Below are 26,265 nucleotides of genomic sequence, written 5' to 3'. Positions count from 1 at the left end.
CTACTATACTCCCGCTGTCACTAGGCATTTGGCCAAATAGAATATCCAATGGGTCACCTGCTCAAACCTATCGTGCGGCTGCTTGCCAGGGACCTGAAACAAGTGGCAAGAAGGGAAGGCCATTACTTGGGAGAATATGCATGTTCACAGCTCTGAGGATTAAAGGCCCGTGTTCTTATCACTGCAGAACAGAGTATTATAAATCCAGACTTAGAATACCAAATCCCCTTGCGGCTTGGCCATTGTGAGGGAATATTAAAAAGGCCAGAGACAGAAATAATCAGTTTCCGAATGACACATTGTCAAATAAAGCATTTCCCATATTATCCTCTTTCCATTCTCTTGCTTCTTCTCCTGTGCTTGGATATTCTAACATGAGAAATAGATGAAAATGAGGTCAGGCAGAATGACAACGCAACTCTGACTTTTCTGATAGCTCTCACTTGGGAGGGTGTCTTGGGGGTATTTTTTAGTCCCTAGACACTGTAATTTATGCATTTTCATATTGTATATGTAAGCACACTAGGTAAAGGTGCTCAGAGAAAAAGTAGAGCATCTAAAGTGACATAGAATGTATGATCATGTCCTATGTGGGTGATAGAATTACTGACAAGGCCTCATACTTACATGTCTTCAATGTATCTAGGAACAGGTTTAGGCTCTGGGATGTTTCTTACAACATATTCTACATTACACCATAGACTAGGAAATAGCAGTTCTCAACCTGGTCTGTAAAGATGGCCTAAAATCATCAGTTGAATGCAGTATAGTCAGATCCCTGCAACACTTGGAAACAAAGAGGCGAAGGTCCTGTATAGTTAATGTCAATCACAGACTTGACTCCAATGAGAATGTGTAAATCACACCACCATTTGTATCTTATAGGGTGATTCATAAGAGGCTTAATTCAGCAGGGAAAGAAGAAAAATGAGAGATTGGTCATTTTCTGTGCTCCCTGGATGCCAAAGTGAGAAACTTTGCTTTTGCTATCATGAACTAAAACCATAGGCACAATAAATGTTTCTCCCCTTTCTTGCTTTCTTAAGTGTTTATTCATGGTGCTGTAATGGCACTGAAGATGTTCTCAGAAGACATAATATCTAAGATGAAGAGTATGGTAGGAAGAGTTATAATGAGCAGATAATATTCCTAGAGATTCTAGGACTATGTTTGGGAAAACAGCTATCATAAGCTTGGTGGCCTAAAACAAAATAAAATTATTGTCTCATAGCTGAAGAAATCCTCAAAAAGATGCCACCTAGAGTCACTATTATCAGAAGCTCTATTAGAAGAATCTACCCCAGCTTGTGCGGAAAGCCCAGGGACCAGTGATATTCCATGACCATCATCTGGGTCAACCTAATTTATGTCTTTGTCTTTTCCTTACCTTCCTTCTATGTGTCCTTGCTTCTATGTTCTCTCTTATTAATGGGAAACCAGTCAATTTGTTTAGGGTCTTTTCTAATTTAATATGCTTTCACCTTCACTAATTATATCCACAAAGTTACAATTTCCAAATGAGGTCACCCCTTGAGGTCCTGTGAGGGCACATTTTTTGAAGTACATTATTCAGTGCACTTTGTAGAGTGAAAGATTACTTTAGGCAGGGGCAACAATGAATTGATGTAAGGGACCATCATACTTTGGCGATAGGTTAATCAGTCAGTTTGTCTCTATGGTGAGATATGCTAGGCAGGGTAAGTGAGTCTTGCAGGGAATAGAAGCATGGAAAGAAAGAAAGTATGCAGTCATGAAACATCTAGAGTATCAGGGTAGGAAGTCTAGATGTTATTCTGTAAGTCTAGGGGAACTAGAAGATACATTTGTCCCAAGGCAACAGAGTGAAAAGATTTGTTCTAGAGTAGAGGAATAGAGAAACTAAAGGAGGGAGGCATCTATTTTGTGGACAGTCTGTGGCAGATATCTCTTATTCAGATAATGTGTTGTCTTTTTAAATTCTTAATATAAATCTTCACAGTGAAAGTAATCATTTCCTATGGAGCCTAGTGGAGCTAAAGGAGATAAACCTTGTAGTACACTTGTCATACCCAGTAGTAGGCAGTGAGCCAGAACCTCACATATTCTGGACACAAGCTTTTCATGTCACAACCCTCTGTCTTTAACATTTTATGTTCTTGCTCTTGCCTGCCTCTACTGGGGGGAATTTATGGGTGTTCTCAATAATGGATTTGGGAAAAGAGACAAATCCCACAGAAGGACAGGTGAGGAAGCAAGAATAAAGAAGAGAAGCGGATTCATTTCTTCCCTCCTCTTACCCAGAGAACATAGTGAAATTCTCAGGCTCATAAAGAAGTAAATCAAATTTCTCCACACACACTTGAGCACTTACACACTCATGCTAAACAACTGATAACCAATAGACTGCTATTTGTGTATGGGGGGGTGGATTTTCAGCCCTTCACCATTCTTACTTTATCTTAAAAAGCAAAACAAAACAAAGATGTTCCCCCTCATATTGGATGTGGCGTTAGGTTGACTTTGAGACCTAAGGACCTCAGTATACCAGCCTTAGAACTTTTAACTTGCTTTATTAAAATTTGCAATTATCCACCCAATATTCCTCCCTCCTTATATGATGCTTTTTTTGTCCTGCAAGAATTTTTTGGCCACCAGTGTCTGGATTTGCTCTGCTGTGTGCTCAGAGGCTCGATGCCCCAGCTCTTGATGACATCAATTGGTTTTTCTTTTTCTTCACTTGTCCCTGGTGAAAGAAGCTGGAGTTGGAATGTGGCGCCATTAGCATGGGTCAGTTCTAGCAACCTTAGCCACTTCTGGTGACTCAGTGGCTATTTCTCCCTGCTGAGTCACTCAGGTTTTTTTTTTTTCTTTCCTGAGTAGAATGTCCAAATGAGACAGAGGTAGTTCAGAGGTTCTCTCAAAGGACTCCTGCTTATGCATGGCCCTCCAGTTTGCAATGAATTCTCTTGCTTTTTAGTTGTATTGATACAACCCTGCAGGTGCCCTGACAGAGGAATATTTATAGCCCATGTTTACCAGCAGCCAATTTCTGATATGTTCTCCACAACCTTCAACTTTCATCATATCTCCCTCTACAAAGAAGCTTTAGACTCATATGCTTTACATATACTTGAAAATTTATACATATGTATATCTAAATAAAGTCATGAAGTAGTGGTAAGGGTCTGATCAGTTTATGTTATTGATTTCTAAGTTGTGACATCTAGGAAAATATTCCTGGCACCTTACTATATAGATCATTGCTAAACTCAAGGCAAGACTTCCATCCTGTTATAATGCTCCCACCCCAAATTTACACCCAGCTACCTTCCAGTCCTACCCATTTGAGAGAGGATGCATATATATTTACTGTAGTAATTAGGGATCTGATATAAAAGAACATATTAGTGTTTGATATGTGTGTAATCATCAAGATATAGGGACCAAGTTAGTGAAAAGACATTAAGACTTTTAAATAGTATCCACTGGAGGCACCTTCTCTCTAGACACACTAACAGAACTGAACTAAGAGGCACTCAATCTCAAAAAGTTGAAACATAATACAAAATGAAAAAAAGAGAGATTGTTTTTCTGACATTTGGGGGACTTAGGAGAGACTAGGAGAGTATAAAACTCCTGCTCTCTACTGTTGACAGGGACCTGGAAGACAAATGCTTATTTAGGGTCTATTCTGTCCTCAGAAAATCATAGACAGATTCATTTCATGAATTTTACAAGTCAGTTAAGTTACAGTCAGACATGGGCCATATTTCTAATACCCGAGGTAGGAGGGGCTAAAGAGAAAATGAACTTCAATTTACCGTAAGTTTCTGATTAAAGGAGCCTTGGGAAATAAAAGGAGCCTTGGGATATTTTGCTTTCATTCATTTTTCATACAGTAATTCTCCAAACATGTTTGTGTAAGTATCTACTTTGTTTCCCAGACCTCTTTTTTAAAAATCAAAGATTTAAAGGAGTGAAAATGAAGGAAATACAGACTGTAGAAATATTTGGATTTGGTTAATGCAATCTAATACTATCTGAAAGTTGTGATAGAGTGTATGGAATGTTACTATTTCTGGAGCTTTTGGGAAACTCATTTTGTAGATAATAAAATAAGGCTGAGAGAGTGTGATGGATTGTCCTGGGGCTGCTCAGCTGGGAGGAGAAACATGAAAGCAGCCATCTGCATTTAACGAGGTAGATTGGTCTAACATGGCTGTTACTGATATCTTTTTGTCTTCATATCAGACTTTTAAAGAAGGAAGAGTGAGACTCTTATTCATCCTTGATGGCTATGGAATTAAAGCTTAGAAAAGTCAAAGTTTCCTCAGAGTCTCATAGGTTGTTAATGGAAAAAAGTCTGGATTGGGAAGTAGTCGCTCTCCCTATAAATCTATCAATGGTGGAACCCATGAACCCAGGCTAATTGGTGCAGATAGGGAAGCAATCTGGGTGTATTATCCACAAACCAGTGGCCCATTTCTTTGCCCTTCTTTATTTCTCCTCCAGGGTGGACTCATTGCCCTGCTCCTCCTGCTGCTGGTGTTCACAGTGGCTTTGTATGCCCAGAGGCGCTGGCAGAAGCGCCGGCGCATTCCACAGAAGAGTGCAAGTACAGAAGCTACACATGAGATTCATTACATCCCGTCAGTTCTACTGGGTCCTCAGGCCAGGGAGAGCTTCCGCTCCTCCAGACTTCAGGCACACAACTCAGTCATTGGTGTGCCTATCCGGGAAACACCCATCCTGGATGACTATGATTATGAAGAGGAAGAGGAACCACCTAGACGGGCCAATCATGTCTCCCGTGAGGATGAATTTGGTAGCCAGATGACCCATGCCCTGGACAGCTTGGGAAGGCCAGGAGAAGAGAACGTGGAATTTGAGAAGAAAGGTGAGCCCTTTTAACATTCTGTCTTTCTAGGATCTTAGGGAGAGGTGAAGGGGTTTGGGACATATCCAGGGTCTTTTGAGATTAGTCATTATGGATCTTAAACCCATCACTCTGCTAAGTTACAACACCATCTCTTTTGGTTCTTCACCAGTGACAGAAATATCAAACCAATACCTGGGGTTTTGAGGGCACCAGAGAGTCTGTAGTCCAATACCTCTGAATATTTCTTAACTACCACCCTTGACAGTCTTTTCACTATCTCTGAAAAGATATCTTGTCCTATTTCTGAACAGTCTTATTAGAAGGTTGTTTTTCTCCTCCCATAAACCTTGAAAACTATGTTTTTGCACTTCGTGTCCATAAAGAAATTGAATTTGTTTGGGAATTCTGACAAGAGAAAAATAGGAAGTGCACATTACTTCTGTAAATCAGCCTCTTCAGCCTTCTTGAGCAAAATACATTTCAGGCATTTCACCATCCTGGAACTGTCTTCTGGATGGAGCTTCTCATTTTTCATATCTTGAGTGTTACACCTAGGCAGACACTCTTCCCTGTCCATCTGGGAATGCTCCAGTCCTGAGCATCATAGAACTTTCACCTCTCGCTTGCATAATGACACAGCCCACACCCCCAACATAGTCTCTAGCATGGAGATGGAAAGAGGAAAGATCTTAGAGTGGGGGGAGATGCCCACTATTGCTTTTTTTAGCTGTCTTCCTCTTCCTGTATTCTTCCATGCCCACTTCTTTCTTCTCTCTAGCCCTCCCTGGTATGGAGATATAACCATATGATGTTCTATCATCATATGTTAAAATGATGTAGTCTACACTTACAACCCAGTGTTTATAAGTAGGTATTATAACAGAAACAGGGTTGCCACATGCAGTATTGCCACTTCTGTGAACCTAGGCAAATTACACATTTATCTCCTACCAGATGGCATGGCTACAAACGTTCTACTTTGCAGAGGGAGTGTAAGGCTTCAATGAGTTATAACATGTGAAGTCTAAGATTTGCAGTCAATGCCTCCCCTTCCCCTACACAAGCCTGCTGACTGTTACTGTCACTCATTTCATCTCTCTTCAAAGTAGCTCCAATGCACTACATACTGTATTAGACCTGGAATGATGATATATAAGATAGAAATTCTGTGCTGCCCTTAGATAGCAGAATAGGAGTCTTCCTGAAGATTAAGTTACAGAATGGTTAGGAAGGCATCTCCAAACCTTGAATGAAACCACAGATATCTCCATGTCACATAGCCAGGGTGTGGCAGAGGTGAGATCAGAGATTCAATACCCAAATCTTCAAGAAAAATATCCATTGCTGTAGAAAGTTATTTTCTTGACTACCATGCCATGATCAGAGTGAATCATGCATCCAGATAATAACTCATTTCCCTGAAAGCTTGGCTTATCCTAAGCTTTGTGTTTCTTAAAGAGGATTAAATGTGTCCATTCCCAGTTCCATACTTTTTTTTTCTGCTCAAAGAGAGAGGAAGATCCTGATTATTAGTACTGTCATAGCAGAAGACAGAATAATGTAGAATTGGGCTCACTCATCAGAAGTTGAAGGATGGTTCCAGTCTTCTTGTTTGCTAAGGTGCTTCCGTATCTGCTCCTTTCAGACCTCATATTTGATAATGGCTTAGCGGGGAATCTTCTTCTGGTGGTTTGCTTGTTTGTTTTCTTGTTCTGTTTGTTTTTGTTTACCAAACTGAACTCTTTCAGACAAGAGCTAATCTCAAATTCTCAGAAATCTAAACATCAGTGTTACAAAGGTGTGTCAAAATACTTGATTCCTGAGAGGTAGGCAGTGCGAGAGGCAGAACTGCACTGTATTCCAATCCTCAGCTTACTGGTAGAATGTCTTTAAACAAACTGACTTGGTAGGAATGATGTCATGATGTCAAGATGTGTCTCCACATCTTCAGATTCCCTGTTTTCAGCATACCCTCATAATTCTTTGTCAGGATTATGGGACATGGGTACAAGAATGGAAGGCAAGAACAAAGGCTGGCAAGAAGAAAACAGAACACTTCCCTTGCAAGTCCCACTATCACAAAGAGATAAATCTGTCCTTGAGGAGAAAAATGCTAGAAGCAGTTCCTCAGCAGTATAGCCATGGTCCTCCTTAGTCCACTAGAAATGGAAAATTCTACTATCAGATCACAAAGACCTAGATGCATCAGTGCAGCTCAAGCCTGAGCTCTTCTGCCTTTGGCCAAAGAGAACCATAGAAGTCTGTTCTTTAGAAGGTACAAAGTATTAGCAATAAGAAGAGGCTGGGAAGTCTATGAGCACTGAGTATCAGAATACAGTTCTGATAAAGGATAAGAATAAGTGCATATGTTCTAAGGAACAAGGGATGATTACAACTTACAAGGATTCCTTAGGTATTTACAAAGAATTAAGAGAGTGTTATTTCAAGGTTCAAAATCAAAAGACAAACCCTTAAGGAGAAAGAAATATAAATTATTCTGTTTTATCATTGTACATATATACCTGCATTGAATCACTACACTGTACCCCATAAGTATGTGTAATTATAAAAATAATAATTAGGGATGCAAAATGATCCTACAGTATTTTGAAATTATATTGCCAGAGGTTAATTCTATATGCACATTTCATTCTTGCAATTTGCCTTTGGCATTAAATTGCCTCAGCCAGATTGAATTGTACCAACCTCAATTTGAGCTCAAATGTGCAGGAGGGAGTACAAAATCTGAAAGGAGACAATTTTAAAGTGACAACTGCTTGGGGTTGAATGGGCTCAAGGATATTGAGGAGAAATAATGTTCCAATGGAATGTGATAAAATGACTCTTTCCACTGTTAGATGTAGAAATGTTCTTCTGATACTACTGGGTAGTCATGCCCTGTGCTGTGTGCCCATCCAGCACATGATATTCTCCTGATCTTCCTACTGTCCAACAGTGGAATTATGATCTGGCCCTAGCACAAAGATTGAATGGTTTGGTTGTTGTTGTTGTTATTGTTGTTGTTGTTTTGCTTAGTTTTGTTTTGCTATGTTTATGTGGACTAGTTTGAGCCTGTGATATGGAAGTTCTGTGATACTTTTACTGTCCATCACCTTTAATATCAAGTGAGTGAGTTGTGGAACATTTAGCTGTGCCAATAAATGAATATTCATCACTAAACTTAAAACAAAAGGAAACTCAAGCATTTCAATTCTAATCTCCCTCTTCCCTTTTAAACTTCCTATCAAGATTATGCATGGAAGCATAATGAAGTTAGGACAACAAATGTGAGTTTACTGAACAATAGAATAAAGGATACGTCTATTGAAGAATAGAATAAAGGGTTTTTTTGTTGGATTTTATGTTGAAAGAAATATGTGCTAGTTATAGTAGAAGAAAGAAGGGGTGGGAATGAAGGAAGGGAGGAGAGGGGAGAAGAAAGAAAGGCAGAATATGGGAATAAAAATAGAAGAAGAGAGTGAGGAACAAAGGAAAGGGGAACAAACAGGTTGGAATTGTACAAAACAGCAGCTAACTTCCTACCTTTGCCCCACCTGCCACTGCTAATAAGACTGAAAAGAAGATAAGTGATAATAGTTTGATTCATATTCTTTTAGTATTTCCCAGCATATATAAGGTGTGTGTGTCTGTGTGTGTATGTGTGTGTGTGCATATGCATGTATGTGTATGTGTATTAACGCCCATGGGGTTCTTTTCTGTTATCATGAAGGTGGGGTGGGTCTTCGTAGATGGAAGGGAAGGACTTGGGGGTGAAGATTATCCAAATGCGTTGTGTTAAATGAATTTAATACTTTTGAAAACCAATGTATCCAAAGCATCTCCCCTGTCACTTATGCATTCTTACCTTCCTGCCTGTGAAGGCTCTGTAGATGACATTATGTGGATATGCTTAGTATAATGAAACTCACTTTATTATTTGCTGTATTAGCCATTATTTTTAATTTTTGCACTAACACGGAGTTAGCAGACATAATATATTGTTTCCGATTTAGTGAGCTAGGCAGATACTCCTTCAGCCTGTCAGACCATTTTTGTAGGACAGGCATGTTCCTAAGTGCTGAATTGCTGCATCAAAGGAAATCCAATTTGATCATTGGAATCAGGCACATGTACTCAGTTTCACAATGCATTTTGTATTGTCAAGGGAATGTATGGAATACTGTCTACACAGCCAGCTCTTACTCCATCCCATTGAGTGTTCCTGTAACAGCATACACTTATTCATATGGTTGCGTTCATTGTAAACTGTTTCTCAATACACTTTGCCTCTAATTAGCACTGGAACTACTTTCTTTGATGAAGGTCAATTCTCTAATTTCCCTTATTGTAATGATCCCTTGAATAAAGGAATGCATAAGAAAACTTTCCCTCTACTTTCCTACATTATGTAAGGACTTAGGGTAGACAAAGAAAAATGACAAATGGCATTAAATAAGCAATGGCCAATGGGGATAGGTATAGAGGCCTCACACAGTCTCTCTGACCCAGTTCCAGCAGGTTGAACTTTGCAGAGGCTCAGGATGAGAGTCCAGTTATCTGTAGGTCTGTGGGACACATGCTGGGAGGGTGGGGATATTAGACATGCTTGGAGTACCTACCTGGAAGGATTGTACTACTGCTGTGTACATTCTCTCATTAATGCACTGACATTATCCTGAGTGGAGATTCATGGAAGGGTTGGGCAGCACATCATTGCCACTGCTGTCATCAGCTATTACTGACTTTTATCTCTTTTGGAATTTTCAATGAAATAGACCTTTTAAACTACACAACAACCCTATGGGGTGTATGTACTAACATTGTCTCCACACTTCCCAGGATACTGAAGCAAAGTTAAATAATATATTCAAGTTCATAGAGCTTTAACATGGTTCTAACTTGAGCCAGTACTTGAGCCCATAGTATTGTTACTAAGTACAGCACTTTACTTTGAGGCTTGTGGTCTTTGGAAGTAACTAAGTTCTCAATTCCAAGAATGTTCATAACACACAGCTAGAGGGTGAATTGTTTGACAAGTCTGGACATTAATCATCTTAATAGACTGGGTGTGATCTCTGAGGCAAGAAGCCCTACAGGGACTTTACAGAAGAAGATCCATTTTGTGTAGAGTGGGCCTTGAAATACTACGAACTCCTGTCTGATGTCAAGAGATCACTTCAACATGTTAGAAACAGTTCTTTGTTAATGTCCCTGTGACACTCCTCAGTGAATGTCACATAAATACCATCTATGTGTATTTTTATGTTTGCATAACTCTTTCATAGACAAAGCCCCACAAATACCACTTTTTCCCATTCATGCATCTTTATCCAAATTCACTAGCCTGTAATTCCAGACCTTCAAACTAAGGCCACCCATCTCTCTTCTAGCTATATTTCTTTTGCTGGTGTCCCTCAGACCCCTCATCCTCACATTTTTCCCATTTGGCCTCACTGTTTGCTCTTCTTCTTGCCCATTCTTCACAGGCATCCACTGTGTAGTGTAAACTTTTGTCCACATTAAATCATCCCAGAGCTCTCACCTGACTGTCAGTCCCTGCATTTTTCCAACATGACCTTTTCTCAGCTCTTTAAACCTGCCATCCTGGACTGGAGAGATGGCTTAGCAGTTAAGAGCATTGGCTGCTCTTCCAGAGGTCCTGAGTTCAGTTCACAGCAACCACATGATGACTCACGACCATTTGTAATGGGATTTGCTGACCTTTTCTGTTGTGTCTGAAGACTGTAATGGTATTAGACGTGTATTATGGTACATGTATTATAGTACAGACAGTGGTATTAGACTTGTATAAATAAAACAAATTTTAAAACTGATTTAAAAAACGTTAAAAAAAAATCAACCTCTTACTATTCCTGAACTACAGAATCTCTGTATATACCAGGTCTGTCTTTGCTGAAACAAAACTTCTCTTTCTTTCATCAATCTATCACAGCATAGCTAATTCTTCATCAACATGATCTTGAAATAGATCACATTCTAGACAAAGCTTGCTTTCTTCTCTATGTGGGTGTGTCCCGCTCTTGGATCCTCTTCTAGATCTTCTATATGTTTCTTTAATCATCTTTTTTTACTAGATAGATTTAGATTTTCTATTATTGTACTCGCTCCGACTTAGTTCTAGAAGAACAATTATTAGGTCTGTTTAGTCCAGCCCATACTATACATTACCTGGCACATGACAAAATTTTCATTATATATGTGCTGATTCAGTAGATGGTGGAATGGTGGAAGCAAATGAATGAACATACTAGTGGCTATTTCAGCATCCATTCCAGATGGATACTCTTCTCATGCATTCATCTATTTTCTGCACTGGAAAGATTTATCTATATTTATGGTATGGCATTAGTATGTTTTAAACAGTGGCTTATTGACTATAAACCCTAAATAGAGTACTATCTTCATAAAAATGTAAATATTATTTCCAAGTTTCTAGCTATAAACTGTGGGGGCACAACTTAAATCTAGTTTTGTCTGACTTCCAAACCAAATATGTTCAGAAGGTAACACAACTCATGTTATTCCTTATAATTTGAAGGAAAGGAAGAAATATTTCAGATTAGATGCTAACACATCAAGTTACTTTGAGCCAAATTTATACAAAAATTTTCAATAACATGTATAATAAGAAACATGCTTAAGAAATGTGCTTGACCTTTTATCTCCCATGTGTATATGTATTTGTGTGTAATTATATAGATATGGATATAGATATAGGTATAGGTATAGAGATAGAGGTAGAGGTAGAAGTAGATATAGATATAGAAATAGATATAGAGTCTTTGCAATGTTTGTGTTTGCCTCAAAAATTAGCTTCTCAAAAGAATTTAGAATGCTATTATACGTGTCATTCTCTGATATTTACTATTATCTTCATATCACATTATTGAGGGTATGAGTCACTGCATTGATTCCACAGTATATGAGTGGAACAAACAAGCAGCATCATAGACTAATGTAGTGCTGGCTAATACACATAGACACAGATTTCTGACTACTGGGCCCCTATTCTTTGCCAGTAGAATAGAAGGATGAAGGTCATTTTAGGGACTCAGGAATAGACTTGCCTAGGCTTTCTGTCACCAATGGAAGTTAGAAAGATGAGTATGATTTCAATTGGGTGGTGCCTTTCATTCAAGTCTAAGTCTCAATGTCATGAAATGGAAAAATCTGACCAATCAAGGGACATTTTGTATAGCCTTTATGTTATTGTTCGAGGACACTGTATTTTCAGTCTCCAATCATCACCACTAGAAACACCACTTAACAATTCATGGAAGGACCTGACAAGACTATGTCGGGTTAACTGGGGAAAATGTTTACAGAAATACTTTATTTTACTGGGGCTATGCTCCTATACTTGGTAAGCTCTTTCTAAAAGTAATACTCCAGCATAAGGAAAAAAGTTTGGAACGAAAACTTTAAAACAACTTTTTTTCATTAGCATACAAAGAAATGGGTATCATTGTGACATTTTCAATATAAATGTATCACCATGGTTTATTCTTAACTCTCCTCTGCTCTCTTCCCATATTCCCCTTTCCCTTCTTGGTAGGAAGGGAAACAAGAGAGGGTAATGGAATATGGATGTCATAAAAGCAGAAGGAAGATCTCTTTTGGAAAAAGGAAGGAAAAGGATTTTCTTAATACCAAACTGCCCTGACTTCCCTACACTCAACTGGCTTTCAGTTTTGCCTTTAAAGTACCTTCCTAGTTCTTCAACACAAAGAAGCCTTCAGACTGAAGATAAAGCCTTAGTCGCCTTGACCCCTATATGAGTGATCTGCACACAGGTAGTCAGCCAGAAAGGAAGATGACTTGATAACACCTACATCTTCTCTTTTTGTCTCCCTCCTGACTGAGTCACTCATATGAAATCATTCATATCCTTTATTCATGTTGTTGGTAACATATTTTTTACTGTAGAGCAACAAGTGACAGAGAAATTGCCTTTTCTGCTAATTACCTAGAAAGTTGGATAAAGCAATTGTTGCTAGCTTTGGTTGTTTGACAGTTTTATATACTTATATAATAGACCTTCATCATATTTAACCCCTCTCTCACTCTCATCTCCCTCTGCCTCCCTGCTGCTTCTATGGTTTCTTTTTGTGTGTGACCCATGGAGTTCAATTAGAAGCTTTGTCCTGAGTTCTTCTACACTTTACAGAATAGTTTCATAAACTTGTGTTTCTTGATAAACTCCATTATTGACATATTTGAGACACAACTTTACTTGTGCTCAGTGTAAGTCACCTGAGACACGGTGTTTTAATGATGAAGTTTTCTTTGTGCCCACATCAGTAGAGTTCATATTCACCATGAACTCTGTTGCCACAATGTGTACCTTATTTAGCAAAATGGTCACCCTTATTACATTGTTGCTTTCCTCCAACCTCATGGCCAAATCTTATTTATCATGATCGCATCCATGGATGCATTCAAACAAAAGCATGGGACCATTGATCAGGGATGGTGAAGTGGGCCTGGAGATCAAACACAATTTAGATAATCTTTTCTAATCTCAGTCTGCACAACTGTAGCTTAAGCTGTTACCATTCTGTTTCCTTTGTAGAGCTGCTTAGAAAACAAAGGGAGCAAGATCCTGTATATCAAAACACATTTCTTATATCTAACAAGGCTGGAAAGGATTCACAGTGTTGTTTTCTATCCTGTCTTATTGCCCCCCAACTGATAGGCAAAGTAGATGAAACATGTAGAATGACAGAAGCTCATTTCCCCCTTAGGTAATCATTAGAAGGAATGGACTGGATAACAGGGTCATCAAAAAGCTAACCCTGGATCATGGCCTTTTGCATCTCAATTGCTCAGGACATTGGCCCCAATGTGCAAATGGCTAGACTGGGCAGAAACTGAGAAATGGAGTCTCTAAAAGAGAGGAGCTTAGTCTGCCAAGCAGGCAGCCTCAGAGCTGTCTCCCCACACTCGCTAAAATAAGATATAGGCAGAGATTTGTCATGGAATCACAAATAGGAATGTCACCAAAGCTGTCACCATCACCCCTTAAAATGTCACTTCCCGGCATTAATTGCTGTGATAGCAAAACAAACCGGTACTCTCTGAACCTATGTTTTTCCCTCCTCCTCCCTCAGGATCCTCTTCCATGGCCATGCCCACCCCCAACCTCTGGACACTCCTGTATCCCTCAGCTCTCTGTCTCTGGGGACCTTCAGGGCATGCTGACTTGATTAGAGTCTGTGCCTGGCTAGGCATCCCTACCGCACAGTGACAGATGAGGGTGAAGGAGGTTTGATAAATGTCAGGGGCTTCAAGATGATTCCCTGATTGATCAGAGCTAGAGCAATTTCCCAGAAACCAGGGATCTGTACCCTCCGATCCTGGCCTCCCTACAATAGCTGGAAATGGCCTTGTGGGGTTTGCCTGTCACCAGAATCCAAAGAAGCTCTGCTCTAGCTTCCTACAGGGGCCTAACTAGCCTCTGTTACACCAGCCTCCTCCACATTTTGAATGCAGAAGATTGATTCCAGTGCCCACAAATTTGTCCTCATTTCCCCCTGATATTTTCTAATCTTAAAAGCTATTGTAGAAAGCTTTCAAAAAAACATATCCTTTGGCAATTTATCAAATTACTTTTTGAGCTCAATTTTCTATATTTATTCACACAGGTTTTATTTCTTTCATTTTAATCTTAGATCATAAGCATTAAACATATTTATAATTTTGTCTCATCATTGATTTCTATTTTATTAATGAGCATTAGTTGCTTTTTGTTTGTTTGTAATTTTTAGTCAAGTTATTTTCCTCTGGCTTATATTCCCAGGGGAATAATTATTGGGTCAAATGTATGAATGTTTTAATGTTCTTGATTCATAACTAGCCTACATGTCCATGTGTGCTTGCTAAATAGGAAAATATTTGTTCATTGCTTTCTTCATTTACTTAGTCAACACGTTCTGATTAAACACCTACTGTGTGTCAGGAGATTTTGAGGTCACTGAAGAAAGAACAGTGAAGAAAACAGTCTGTGGAAAGATGATGAATAAATGAAAAAATATGCATTATCAAATGATCACTGTGATGAGAGGCAATTAAATGAGGAATAGCATGCTTATTTTACTGGTAAGGTGGTATTTGAAGCTGGATTTGTAATGTATGAAGAAATAAGACTTTGGAGACTTGAGGACAGACCTTTGTAGGGACAGTAGGATCAAAGACCTTGAGGCATCAGTGTGCTAGAAGACTTAAGTGATATAAAGGAGAAGTGTGAGGAAGGCAGCTCTGGAGCAAAGGTCTGAAGGCTTGGGAAATGAGCTTATCCATTTTCACCATTAGTGCACTGGGGACCAGTGGAAAAGGGAAGCACCAGCTTCTTACTAAAGTAATAGGAAATTGCAGCCAAAATGAGGAAAGAGTAGTTAAATGTGTGCTTAATGTTAAGAAGGTAGGGATGATTGATCCAGGGGATACTATAGAACAGGTAATTTAGCCTAGAATTTCACAGAGAACTCAACCTCCACATGTTTTGTTTTCGTTTTTGTTTCCATGCAAACAGAATTTAATTTTTTCTCCATTTGCATTTTCTATTCTGTATGTTGTGCATGTGTGTATGTGTGCACATTTGAATGTATGCATGCATATGCATCTCTAAGGTTGGCATAGGGTAACATCCTTAGTCGCCCTTCTGGCTGATCTGTTGGTAAGACACTCATCATATGTACACATGGGATGCCAAGGCTCCTATTGTACTGTTATTTTGCTATCAATTTCTGTAGGAATTTGTTTGGAAGTGTTGCCTTGTGTCTTTCCATTAGCCATTCTTGCTTTTCCCAGTCTCTTCATGGTTTATCTCTCCATTCCTTCCTTCATTTGTCACATTGTCACTGAATTCATCTTCTATTACTCTGCCCAAAATAAAACAATATCCATGGTCATCACACAAATGCATAACAATGCCTATGCTCATTTACCCTGGTTCTAGTTAACCTTAATTGCCAACTTGACTCAGCCTAAAGTCATGTGAGAGGAGACAGGTCAACTGAAGGAATCCCTTAGGTCAGATGGGTTTATGGACATGTCTGTGGGAGATTTTCTTGATTATAACTCCTCCCACTGTGGTTAGTCTAAAAAAATGTAGTTTATAAAAGGTACAGCTTATAAATCAGGTAGATTATTTTCTTAAGGAGTTCTTTATTTTACAAAAGCATTGACCACATTTATGATAGGTCTCCTTTCAATATATAGCCATCCAGAAGTGCATGGAAAAGACTAAGGGATTTAACTGACTTTTAGTTTTCGTGGATGTTTAGAGACTATAGCTTAAAAAACAAAGCAAAGACATAATACAGGCTTTCTGAGACTAGCCAATAGTAGAATTTTTTTTTTTAAAGTATTTGGGACAGGGAAGGTACAGGCACAAATGCTGTCCTTTGCAATCCTCAGAGTGCCGTGTTCTAGGGCAAGTTGATTGACTTCTTTTAGTCTCGGTTTTTTTTCTTTCTTTTTTTCTTTTCCTTTTTTTGTCTGTAAAACTAGTTTAACAAGAATACAGACTGCCCAGGCTTTGATCTTAGGACGCCTTCCATTTGAAGAATCTGGTACAGTACTATCCCTTTTCTAAGCCTGACTTTTCCTATCTCTATGATGAACAGCTTGGAGCCTTCCAGGTCTAAAGCTGTAGTTTTCAGTTTCCATCTCTTTTCCTAGAATACATGTGGAAGGGACCAGAAGTTCAACACCGTGTGACTGGTGGGCATGACTAATGGGGTATTTATGAGAAGAGATGTTATTAGAATGCCCCCCTACACACACACACACACACACACACACACACACACACACAGGAAAAAGAGACTTTGTTTTGTGCAAACTCTATCTATTGAATTTCCTCCAGAGAAATGATGCAAGTGGGAGGAAGGGCATCCTTCCTAACTAGCAATCTGCCTTTTAATAAGTGGCTGAATCCAGTCCCCAGTCCATGTCAACAGCTTCCTGGCTCCGTGGCTGTTCTGTTAAGTGTCCCACAAGGAGGTCAGCAAAGAGAGATATCACTTCCTCCTCATTTCCCTGGTGAATGAAGCCTTCAGAGACCAGATGCAGCCACTTCATTATAATTATGTTAAGTGCCGCCTGATTGGCGCTGTTCATCACCCTGGGGAAGCAGCCTCGCCCAGTGGACAGACAGGCTGCCTGCTTTGGTGCAGTGTGGCTCCAGCTGTGTCCTTGCTGGTGAAGGACATGGTTTTCCTTGAAGATACAGCCCCCACTCCCCCAGGAAAAGTAGAACAAGCCTTGGGTGACAGTAGAGTACTATAGTGATCCAGGTTTTCAGGGTCTTCTCTCTGCTGCCATGTCCTCTACCAGCTCCTCACTTGGAGATTTCACAGACAAGGTAAGATGGACGTCCTAAGAAGAAAGGTATAGCTGTATTAGTTTGCTTTATACCTGAAGTCTCCACTCTCCCTGAATGTCATGGAGAAGAAACAATTTCTGCATTGTGTTCTCTTATGGCCAGAACATGAAGTCTCCATTTGTAGGAGAATCAGAGTCTTCCAGAGAGAGTCTTCTTATAACATCGACTGCATTTCTACCACCCCAATTCTTCTTGTATAGCATGTGGTACAAAGCTGTGGGTTTTTCACAAGTAAGATTGACAAATCAGGAAAGACTTCTTGAAATAGGCTTCAATTAGGGAACTTGGGGCTGCAGAAAATTCAAGCATGAAGGTGAAGGGCTGGAACCAAGATACCACTGCACAATGGTGAGCAGGAGCAGGACTCTGACGCAAATCTGCCCACCCCCGCCAACTCTTGAAATGTACTGGTATTTAGTAGCTATGAGGGCAAATTAGAAAATGTCTGTGCCTCTCACTGTCCTCATTCCTAAATAGGGAAACTAAAAAAAAATAAAAAAATAAAAAAAAACCATGCATTTCCAAGCTGTTGTAAGGCAAAATGAGTTAATGTGTGTCACTAGGCTTTGAGGAATGCTTATTGCAAAAGAAAGTTTCAATTACTGTTCCTTTTTTAGTGTGTGAGTCCTCTGCAAATAGATCAGGCACTCTGTTGCTTCATTTAGCTCTTACAAATATTCAACAACTCATTCATTCATTCACACCCTTCACAAACAGTCATTCGGACTCAGAGAAGAGGTGATCATGGCGACTTAGCCCTGTCCTTAGAGACACTAGCCTCTTCTGGGTGACATCAGATGGGAGTCCTGAGATCCACACCAGCATGTCAGGCACTTACTGATTTCATTTATCCAGGAGAAGACCTTGATGAGTGATTTTGGTGTTGGCAGGGTGAAATCGACCTGGGTTTTGGCTGTTTAAGGAGGCCTTTCTGAAAGATAAAGATTTAAGATGGAGTTAGAGGATATACGGAACCAAACTAAACCAGGAGAAATAGCGTTATCTGGGGATCAGATTATTTCATGGTCCAATAGGTGAATGTGCCTAGCATTCATAGAGTGAGTGCGCGTCAGAGCATTCTGTAGGATATGAGGGGAACTGAGGCATGGCAGGATAAGCCTGCTTTGCAGAAGCAACATAGCTGGTATGGACCTGCCTGAGATGAAAGTTATACTTGCAATCCTCTAGGGAGGGTGTCATGGTAGGCAAGTCCTCTGCGTTTACAGGGAGGAGAAGACAGCAATAGCAAGAGGGTGTCAGTGAAATGAGTTAGTGACTTAGAGAAGAAGGAAGCAGGCTGGCAGCGCCCAGCTAAATTTGAACCTATCTCTTCTAATTCCCCTGGGGTTGTTAGGGTGAAGCTGGATTAATTTCAAAATAACCCTGTTCGTGCTCCAGGGTTTAATATCTCTTGTGTCTCCTGGGTCACCGTGGCACAAGGAAGCCCTGCTCTGATCAGTGGTATATAAAGTGTTTTTAGTTTTTCATTATTCTGTCAGTATCAGGTGTGTGTGTGTGTGTGTGTGTGTGTGTGTGTGTGAGAGAGAGAGAGAGAGAGAGAGAGAGAGAGAGAGAGAGTTTATGCTTCCTTCTATCCCCTCCCCCAAATCATGCTGAGCTCCTACTGAGAGAAATACACAAGACTTGGGTGAAATCTTATTTATTCTTTGGAAAGCATGCAGTACAAAATCATTTCTCTCTCTGCATAAATATGCATGAGGCTGGCCTAGCCTTCCCTCCTCAGGAAGCATGGGAAGAGGGGAGAGAACCCCATGTGGCTGGTGTCACAGCCCTGCCCATGGCTGCTGGCACCCCATTAATCAGGGGGTGAAACATAAGCCTTGTGAACTGTGAAATTAGCAGGCCCCTGACATCCCTGGAGCCCAGTGGAGCAGGGACTCCATTTCACAGCTGGAAGGTACCAGCATGGAGAAAGCAGGAAGGGAACCAAACTCAGCAGGGCCAGGGCAGCCATGCTCCCCTCTCGGGATCCACACACCTCAAGTAAGTCTTGCTGCGAAGCTGCCTCTTGATTAAGGTAAGAGCAAGGAAAAAATGCACAAGCAAAGGAACACAGGGAATGGTCATGATCTTTATGACCACTACCATATTCCTGCCATCGAGCCATTTTTCTCCGCATCTATGCACCCAACTTCTGAGACCCTGGCTTCATGCTAGGCACTCCTTGTGGATTTTGTTATTCATTTATGACATTTGTCTAATCATGAGAGCATATTTCACAGAGTCATATAAATGGGACCTCAGAGAGATACACTGTCTTGAGCAGTGAAGGAACTCTGACCCTAGAGCCTCCGTCCTGTGTCAACTATACACCCTGCTCTGTCGTATGATGGGATATGAAACACAAACACAGAGGAGGGAAATTGCATGTTCAGTGGTCCTTTACAAAGTGTGTACCCCATGTACAGAATTGAATCTTGGGGTTAAGGGTTGAGGTTCACAGAGTAATTAATACTTCAAAGGAGTTCAGGGGTAAGTGTGAGAAGTCTGGGAAAATGTGAATGGGAAGATAGCTGAGTGGTGAAAAGCACATGCTGCTTACTGCAGTTATAATAATTCCTAATACTCAGAGGTTGCTCATAGCTGCCCATTTCTCTAGATCCAGAGGATCCATACCTGAACACATGAGCCCAACCACACTGTCAAGTACACATCACTAAACGTAAAAATAAAATCTTAGGACAAGAAGTTAGGCAAACAAAACAATAAGACATCTTCTTTTCCCAAGGATTTATTTATTTATTTACTTACTTACTTAATGTATGTGAGTATGCTGTCACTCTATTCAAACACACCAGAAGACATCAGATCCCATTAGAAACGGTTGTAAGCCTCCATGTGGTTGCAGGGAATTGACTGCAGGACCTCTGGAAGAGCACTGAGCCATCTCTCCAATCCCAATAGGACATCTTTTTCAGGGTGTGGCCAAGGTCAAATCTTCGCACTAACATCAGTTTGAAGATTCAATTCGAGGCACATTTTTTTGATCTGTTTGAGCCTTCATGTCCCTGCCCCCTAAACAGTCACATAAGCATATCCACTTGTAAATTACAGTGCCAATTAAATGAGATTCTTTCATCTAAGATGTTCTGTAACAGAGCTCGGTAGTGTAGAGTGAACCACAAGTTATTGATTGTTATCAGGGTGCTGGCATGTGGATATGACAAGACATTCAGGAAATGACATTGAAATATGCTGAGTGTGGCAGAGAGGACTTCCCCCAGGAGCAGGCATGTGACCTGAATGTTGAAGATACATTCATCGGGTTTATCCAGGGACAGGAATGGGGGTTGGGCAAAGATCATTTTTTGGCAACAGAAAAGGGATGACAAATTTAAGAGCTATAAGAAGAGCAAAGTGGGAGGAATAAGGGGAACATCAGAGTAGGGAGGAGGGTGGGACTTTGGATTTTGTCGGGAAAGTACTGGGGAGACACTGGAAAATTACAACTATGGAGTTCAATACTCAGATATGTTTCTTCTTGGAAAGTTGTGGCCAAAATAAGGCTAGGGAGAAAAAGATTGATGGAAGACCAGGGCTCGGATGCAAATGAGAAGCACATAGATTGTATGCTCCCACAGAAGGCAGCAGGGTATTGATCTCCCACTGGGTCTGCTTGTGTATTATTTAAAGCTCTATTGCAGATTAGCTACTTGAATGAAGCACCCTGCCCTAGACCTAGGCTAAATGTCTGCTAAATGAGATTTTAGTGTTCTCTGAAGGACTGTCCATTTCCTACATAGAATAGCTTTCAATCGGGAAGGCAAAAGAAGAAGAACTGTGTGAGGAAGGAGATAATAAAACAGAGAAGCAAGAGTCCAATCTCGAAGTTCCTAAATGCTGATTGTCAGCAGATCAGGGGCAGACACAACAGGGTGTGAAGGGAAATCTTTCTGGAGGCTGGGATGTAAGGATGAGGTGGCAAGGTCCAATTCCTGCTCCCTGACTCAGAAATTGATTGTGGTAGACAGAGGAACCCTGAAGTCCTCATGATGCGTTTTTATTTGGGGGGGGGGGAGTAGGGGATGACACGATGAAAAATATTCAGGAAGGGAATGGAGTGAGCTTGCTGCGGAACTCTGTGAACGACACCTATCCCTTGCTTTCTACCTATGGAAGGTACCCATTTGTGGTAGGACATTGTAATAGAACATTGGCTCATCCTTACTGTTTCCTACATGGAAGATAGAATTGGCAATGACCTGAATCACTTTTCTCAAGCTTATTTTATGTACATACTTTTGGAAAATATACAGGGACGTATACACGTGTCTGTGTATATTTATGTGCATATACATATAGCCGTATGCAAATCAAAACAACCTTGAGATTGCACCTCACACCAGTCAGAATGGCTAAGATCAAAACCCAGGAGAAAACAGGTGTGGTGAGGATGTGGAGAAAGAGGAACACTCCTCCACTGCTGGTGGGATTGCAAGCTGGTACAACTACTCTGGAAATTAGTCTGGTGGTTCCTTAGAAAACTGGGCATGATACTACCAGAGGACCCCATTATACCACTCCTGGGCATATACCTAGAGGATTCCCCCCATGTGATAAGGACACATGCTCCACTATGTTCATAGCAGACCTATTTATAATAGCCAGAAGTTGGAAAGAACCCAGATGTCCCTCAATGGAGGAATGGATACAGAAAATGTAGTATATTTATACTATGGGATATACCCAGCTATTAAAACCAATGAATTCATGAAATTCTTATCAAGTGGGTAGAACTGGAGAATGTCATACTGAGTGAGTTGACCCAGTCACAAAAAAACACACATGGTATGCACTCACCGATAAGCGGATATTAACCCAGAAGTTGGGAATACCCAAGACACAATTCACATATCAAATGATGCCCAAGAAGAAGGAAGGAGAGGCCCCTGGTCCAGGAAAGGCTCAGTGCAGCAGTGTAGGGGAATATCAGGACAGGGAAGCAGAAAGGGTTTGATTGGGGAAGGGGAGGGAAGAGGGCTTATGGGACTTTCAGGGAGGGGTGGATCCAGGAAAGGGGAAATCATTTGAAATGTAAATAAAGAATATATCGAATAAAAAAATAAAGAAAAGAAAAAGAGCTCTCTGATCACCCAGAGGTTTACATGTGTTCATACAAGTACTGTGCCTGGCCCTATGATTATTTTCTTGAAAATAGCAACCTTCAATGCCCATTAGTTGGATACACTTAAAAAGTACTAGTTAAATGTAATGATGACTCCAAAGCATTGTACACTATTAACAGTTATCTCTTGTAACTCTGAAGGTCTGCTTGCCACATCTACCACTCAACATAAAAAGAGGAACAAAAACAGGAATATATTACACTAGGGGCACACTGTTCTAAATCTAGAAACAACCTTGTGGATGTGTGGTAAGCTGAGGATCTGTGAAATCTGTATTTGTGTGTGCCTGTGTTTGTGCATGATGACATAACTAGCTCTGAGTAGGCAAACCAGAGTCTGATGCTTTGATTCCCCTCTTGCTCCTTCTTGGTGACTTAGTTGATTAGATTGTAATGGCAAGGGCTACAGAGTATGGTTGTTTGGGACAGGTACTCCCATTCTTTTTCTGACACCAGAGACCTAGATTCATGTCTCCTGATGATGTTCCTCACAGGATGTACATATCTCATATCTGTTTATGCTCAAGCTGTTAAGTAGGAGCCCTGGGTATCTTTCTTCTGATCTTTTAGATGTTTATCCTTTGTATGGAACAGAAATCACATGTCTTCATGACTTCAAGACAGGCAGTCATGAGGGCATTGTGTTTAGGAATGCCCACATATTACATTTGTAAAATTTAAGTGGCCACTCTCTCTCTCTCTCTTTTACCTTGCTTTATTCTGCTCACTTATAACCACCAGGTACCAATTCACTTTGTGACACAATCCAGATGGTGGTGACAGAAGAGAGATCAAGATGGAGAAGTTCTTGTCTTCATCTAAATTTCACCCTACTTAATTTTATTGACTGTTAATCACATGGACCCCTTCATAGAAACCAAAATTCAGGCTGGCAGTGTCATGGCGAGTAGATAAAGAATGAGGAGTATCTGAACATGAATATCTGAGAGGATCTCACAAAAGCATGTCTTTCAGGTCCTATAGCAAGTTGTATCATGGGATGAAGAAAAAAAGGAGAAATACAGATGTTGAGGAAGGAGATCTCACCAAAATTCAGATGGCAGCAGTCCTTAGTAGTCTTCATGATAAGGAGAGGTCTTGCCCTGGGTGTCAAGTGAAGCCCTATTATGGAGAAACATATTGAGATTCATGGTCTGAAAGGTCCCTGTTGCTGCACAGATATGTGTAGAGGATTCAGACAATGAGCTAGGAAGACAGCAAGACAGCTAGGGGATTGTTGCATGTCATCCTGACAGTCCTAGTATAAACACGAGTGGTTATAGTGTCCTTTGTACCAGTGGCATTGGGCATCTGCCCAGGTAAAAGAATGTCTAGTGGTGAAAATGTGGCTCTTGTGATTGGCGTCTGAAAAATATCAATTTGTTCATTCCTCTCTAGAGTAAGATATTTTACCATAAAGAGATAAAGTTTCAGATTTTGCCTTGAAATATTTGGAAAATATTTGGGGCATCTTTGGTTCCCTGGGGATAATATTTATAGCTCTCTCAGTCTAGCTAGCTATCCAGACATAAACAGGAAGAACAAGTACTGTTTCAAGCAATGAGCTAATGTAGAAAGGTAACTGCTGAAGAACTCAGACCTGGGCATCTTCACCTGGAATGCATGGAGCAGGTTTTGGGTTCCTAGATTTTAGTAGAATAACATAACACAGGGTAGTGGAAAGCCAGGCTGCTAAAGAGCTATTCATGATATTTCCACTTCATCATTGTGGCATAAAGATGATGTATTTAACTTTGTCAGCTTCTTTATTGGTAAAGTAGGGATTCAGAAAAAGCCTAGTTCTAAGTTCTGAATAGTTTATAATACATACACTGATTGCTTACGTATATGTTATTTTCAGTACTAACTTTGCAGCAATCCTCTGTAGTATCATAAAATATATAGTGGTGGACACAGCATGGGCGCATTGTTCCAGGCCAATATTTCAGGGTATTGAAATTGCTGTGTCCTCTGGAGAGTTGTTTTAGTTTTAAGGATATTTGGTTATCATTACCATTGTCTGTGTGTGTGCGTGTGTGTATGTGTGTGTGTGTGTGTGTGTGTGTATGTCATTTTCTAGGATGCTCAGAATCTGCTGGAAATATAAAAACTTCTAAGTATTCTGAATGCATAGGATTCTTATTTGTTCATGTTTATATCAGCCTATCTACTTCCCTTTTGCAATTACATGTTTAAAATTTTATTGTATGCCCTGGAGAGATGGCTATGAGGTTAAGAATATTCATGATATTGAAGAGGCCCTGGGTTAAATTCCCATCATCCAAATGGCAGGTCACAACAGTCAGTAATTCAAGTTTCAGGGCATGTGATGCATTCTTCTGGCCTCTGTGGGCAACAGAATGCATGTGGCTCACATACATGTATACAGTCCAAAGACTTGCATACCTAAAGATGCTGGAATGTACCCAGGTATCCCTCAACAGAAGAGTGGATGCAAAAAATGTGGTATATATACACAATGGAGTACTATTCAGCCATTAGAAACAATGAATTCATGAAATTCTTAGGCAAATGGATGGAGCTAGAGAATATCATACTAAGTGAGGTAACCCAGACTCAAAAGGTGAATCATGGTATGCACTCACTAATAAGTGGATATTAACCTAGAGAACTGGAATACCCAAAACATAATCCACACATCAAATGAGGTACAAGAAGAAAGGAGGAGTGGCCCCTGGTTCTGGAAAGACTCAGTGAAACAGTATTCAGCAAAACCAGAACGGGGAAATGGGAAGGGGTGGGTGGGAGGACAGGGGAAGAGAAGGGGGCTTATGGGACTTTCGGGGAGTGGGGGGGCTAGAAAAGGGGAAATCGTTTGAAATGTAAATAAATTATATCGAATAAAAAAAAGAAAAGAAAAAAAACATGTTAAAATTAAAGAAAAAAAATAACAAAGTCTAAAACTGCTAAAGTTAAAAAAGAATCATTCTAAGCATTGTATTATTTTTCAGTTACAAATTGCTACAACTATGTAATAAGCATTATAATATACAATCTTATTCTTTCCTCCCTTGTCATAACAAAAATGTGGTATATATCTTATTTATTACAAATACAATATTGAATAATATAGCTTGTCATTTATGCAGATTTTATTGATTTTTATAGTAGAGATGTTTTCTACTTATTTGAAAATTTTGCTTCATGTTAATGCTAATATCTAGAATTGCCCTGTGATTTTAAAACTTCATACATTTCTACCACCTTTTATAAAACTTTCACTTCACTTCATCCTTGATAACATATATCAGACAATTTATATTTTACAAGTCTGTAGCTTGTGAAAGTATAACTTCAATATAGATTTAATTTGCATGTCAGAGATTTCTAACAAGCTTTAACATTTTTTTCTTATATTAAAACTTCTTTTTTATGTCAGTTTCCTGATACATTTTTCTGATAGATTGCTTTTATTGCTTCTTTCTTTAGCTGATTGGCAAAGACTCTCTATAATTAATGACAATTATCAAAATTTTAAAGGTGAATAGGTCTCTGTCATTAGAAAATACTTTGTAGTCTAAAACTTTTTCATTTTTGTGATGAAAATAATTTCTAACTCCAGTATTTTCCTTTGGTTGCTGCACTTTTGTACGTTATGCTTCTTGTGAAATCAATGACTGTCTTCCACTACCCTGATGTCTTAATAGCTCTTTCTGTCTTCGACATTTTTTAAAAAGTATTTGCCTGTCATTCTTGATCTTAACCATGGAAGTGGTGCTGCGTGCTCATGAGGGTAGCTGCTTCTGCCTACTTCCTAGAGTTCCTCTATGCCTCACTGCTTCATAAAAGCACTGTCCTGAGACACGTTTCCATGTACACAGAGCTCTCTCC

General features: G+C 39.9%; 1 protein-coding gene across 3 annotated transcripts in view; it reads left to right on the top strand.

Annotated features, from left to right (window-relative positions):
• Positions 1–26,265, top strand: part of Astn2 (astrotactin 2) — a 989,271-nt gene that overhangs the window by 218,831 nt on the left and 744,175 nt on the right. For all 3 annotated transcript variants that reach the window (XM_052176645.1, XM_052176644.1, XM_052176643.1), the window contains exon 3: positions 4,492–4,876. In XM_052176645.1, coding sequence (XP_052032605.1) covers positions 4,492–4,876 — 385 coding nt within the window. The remainder of the gene's footprint in view (positions 1–4,491; positions 4,877–26,265) is intronic.

This window comes from Apodemus sylvaticus, chromosome 3 (genome assembly GCF_947179515.1).
Source record: "Apodemus sylvaticus chromosome 3, mApoSyl1.1, whole genome shotgun sequence".
NCBI lineage: Eukaryota > Metazoa > Chordata > Mammalia > Rodentia > Muridae > Apodemus > Apodemus sylvaticus.
This window is presented reverse-complemented; position numbering and strand designations above follow the sequence as displayed.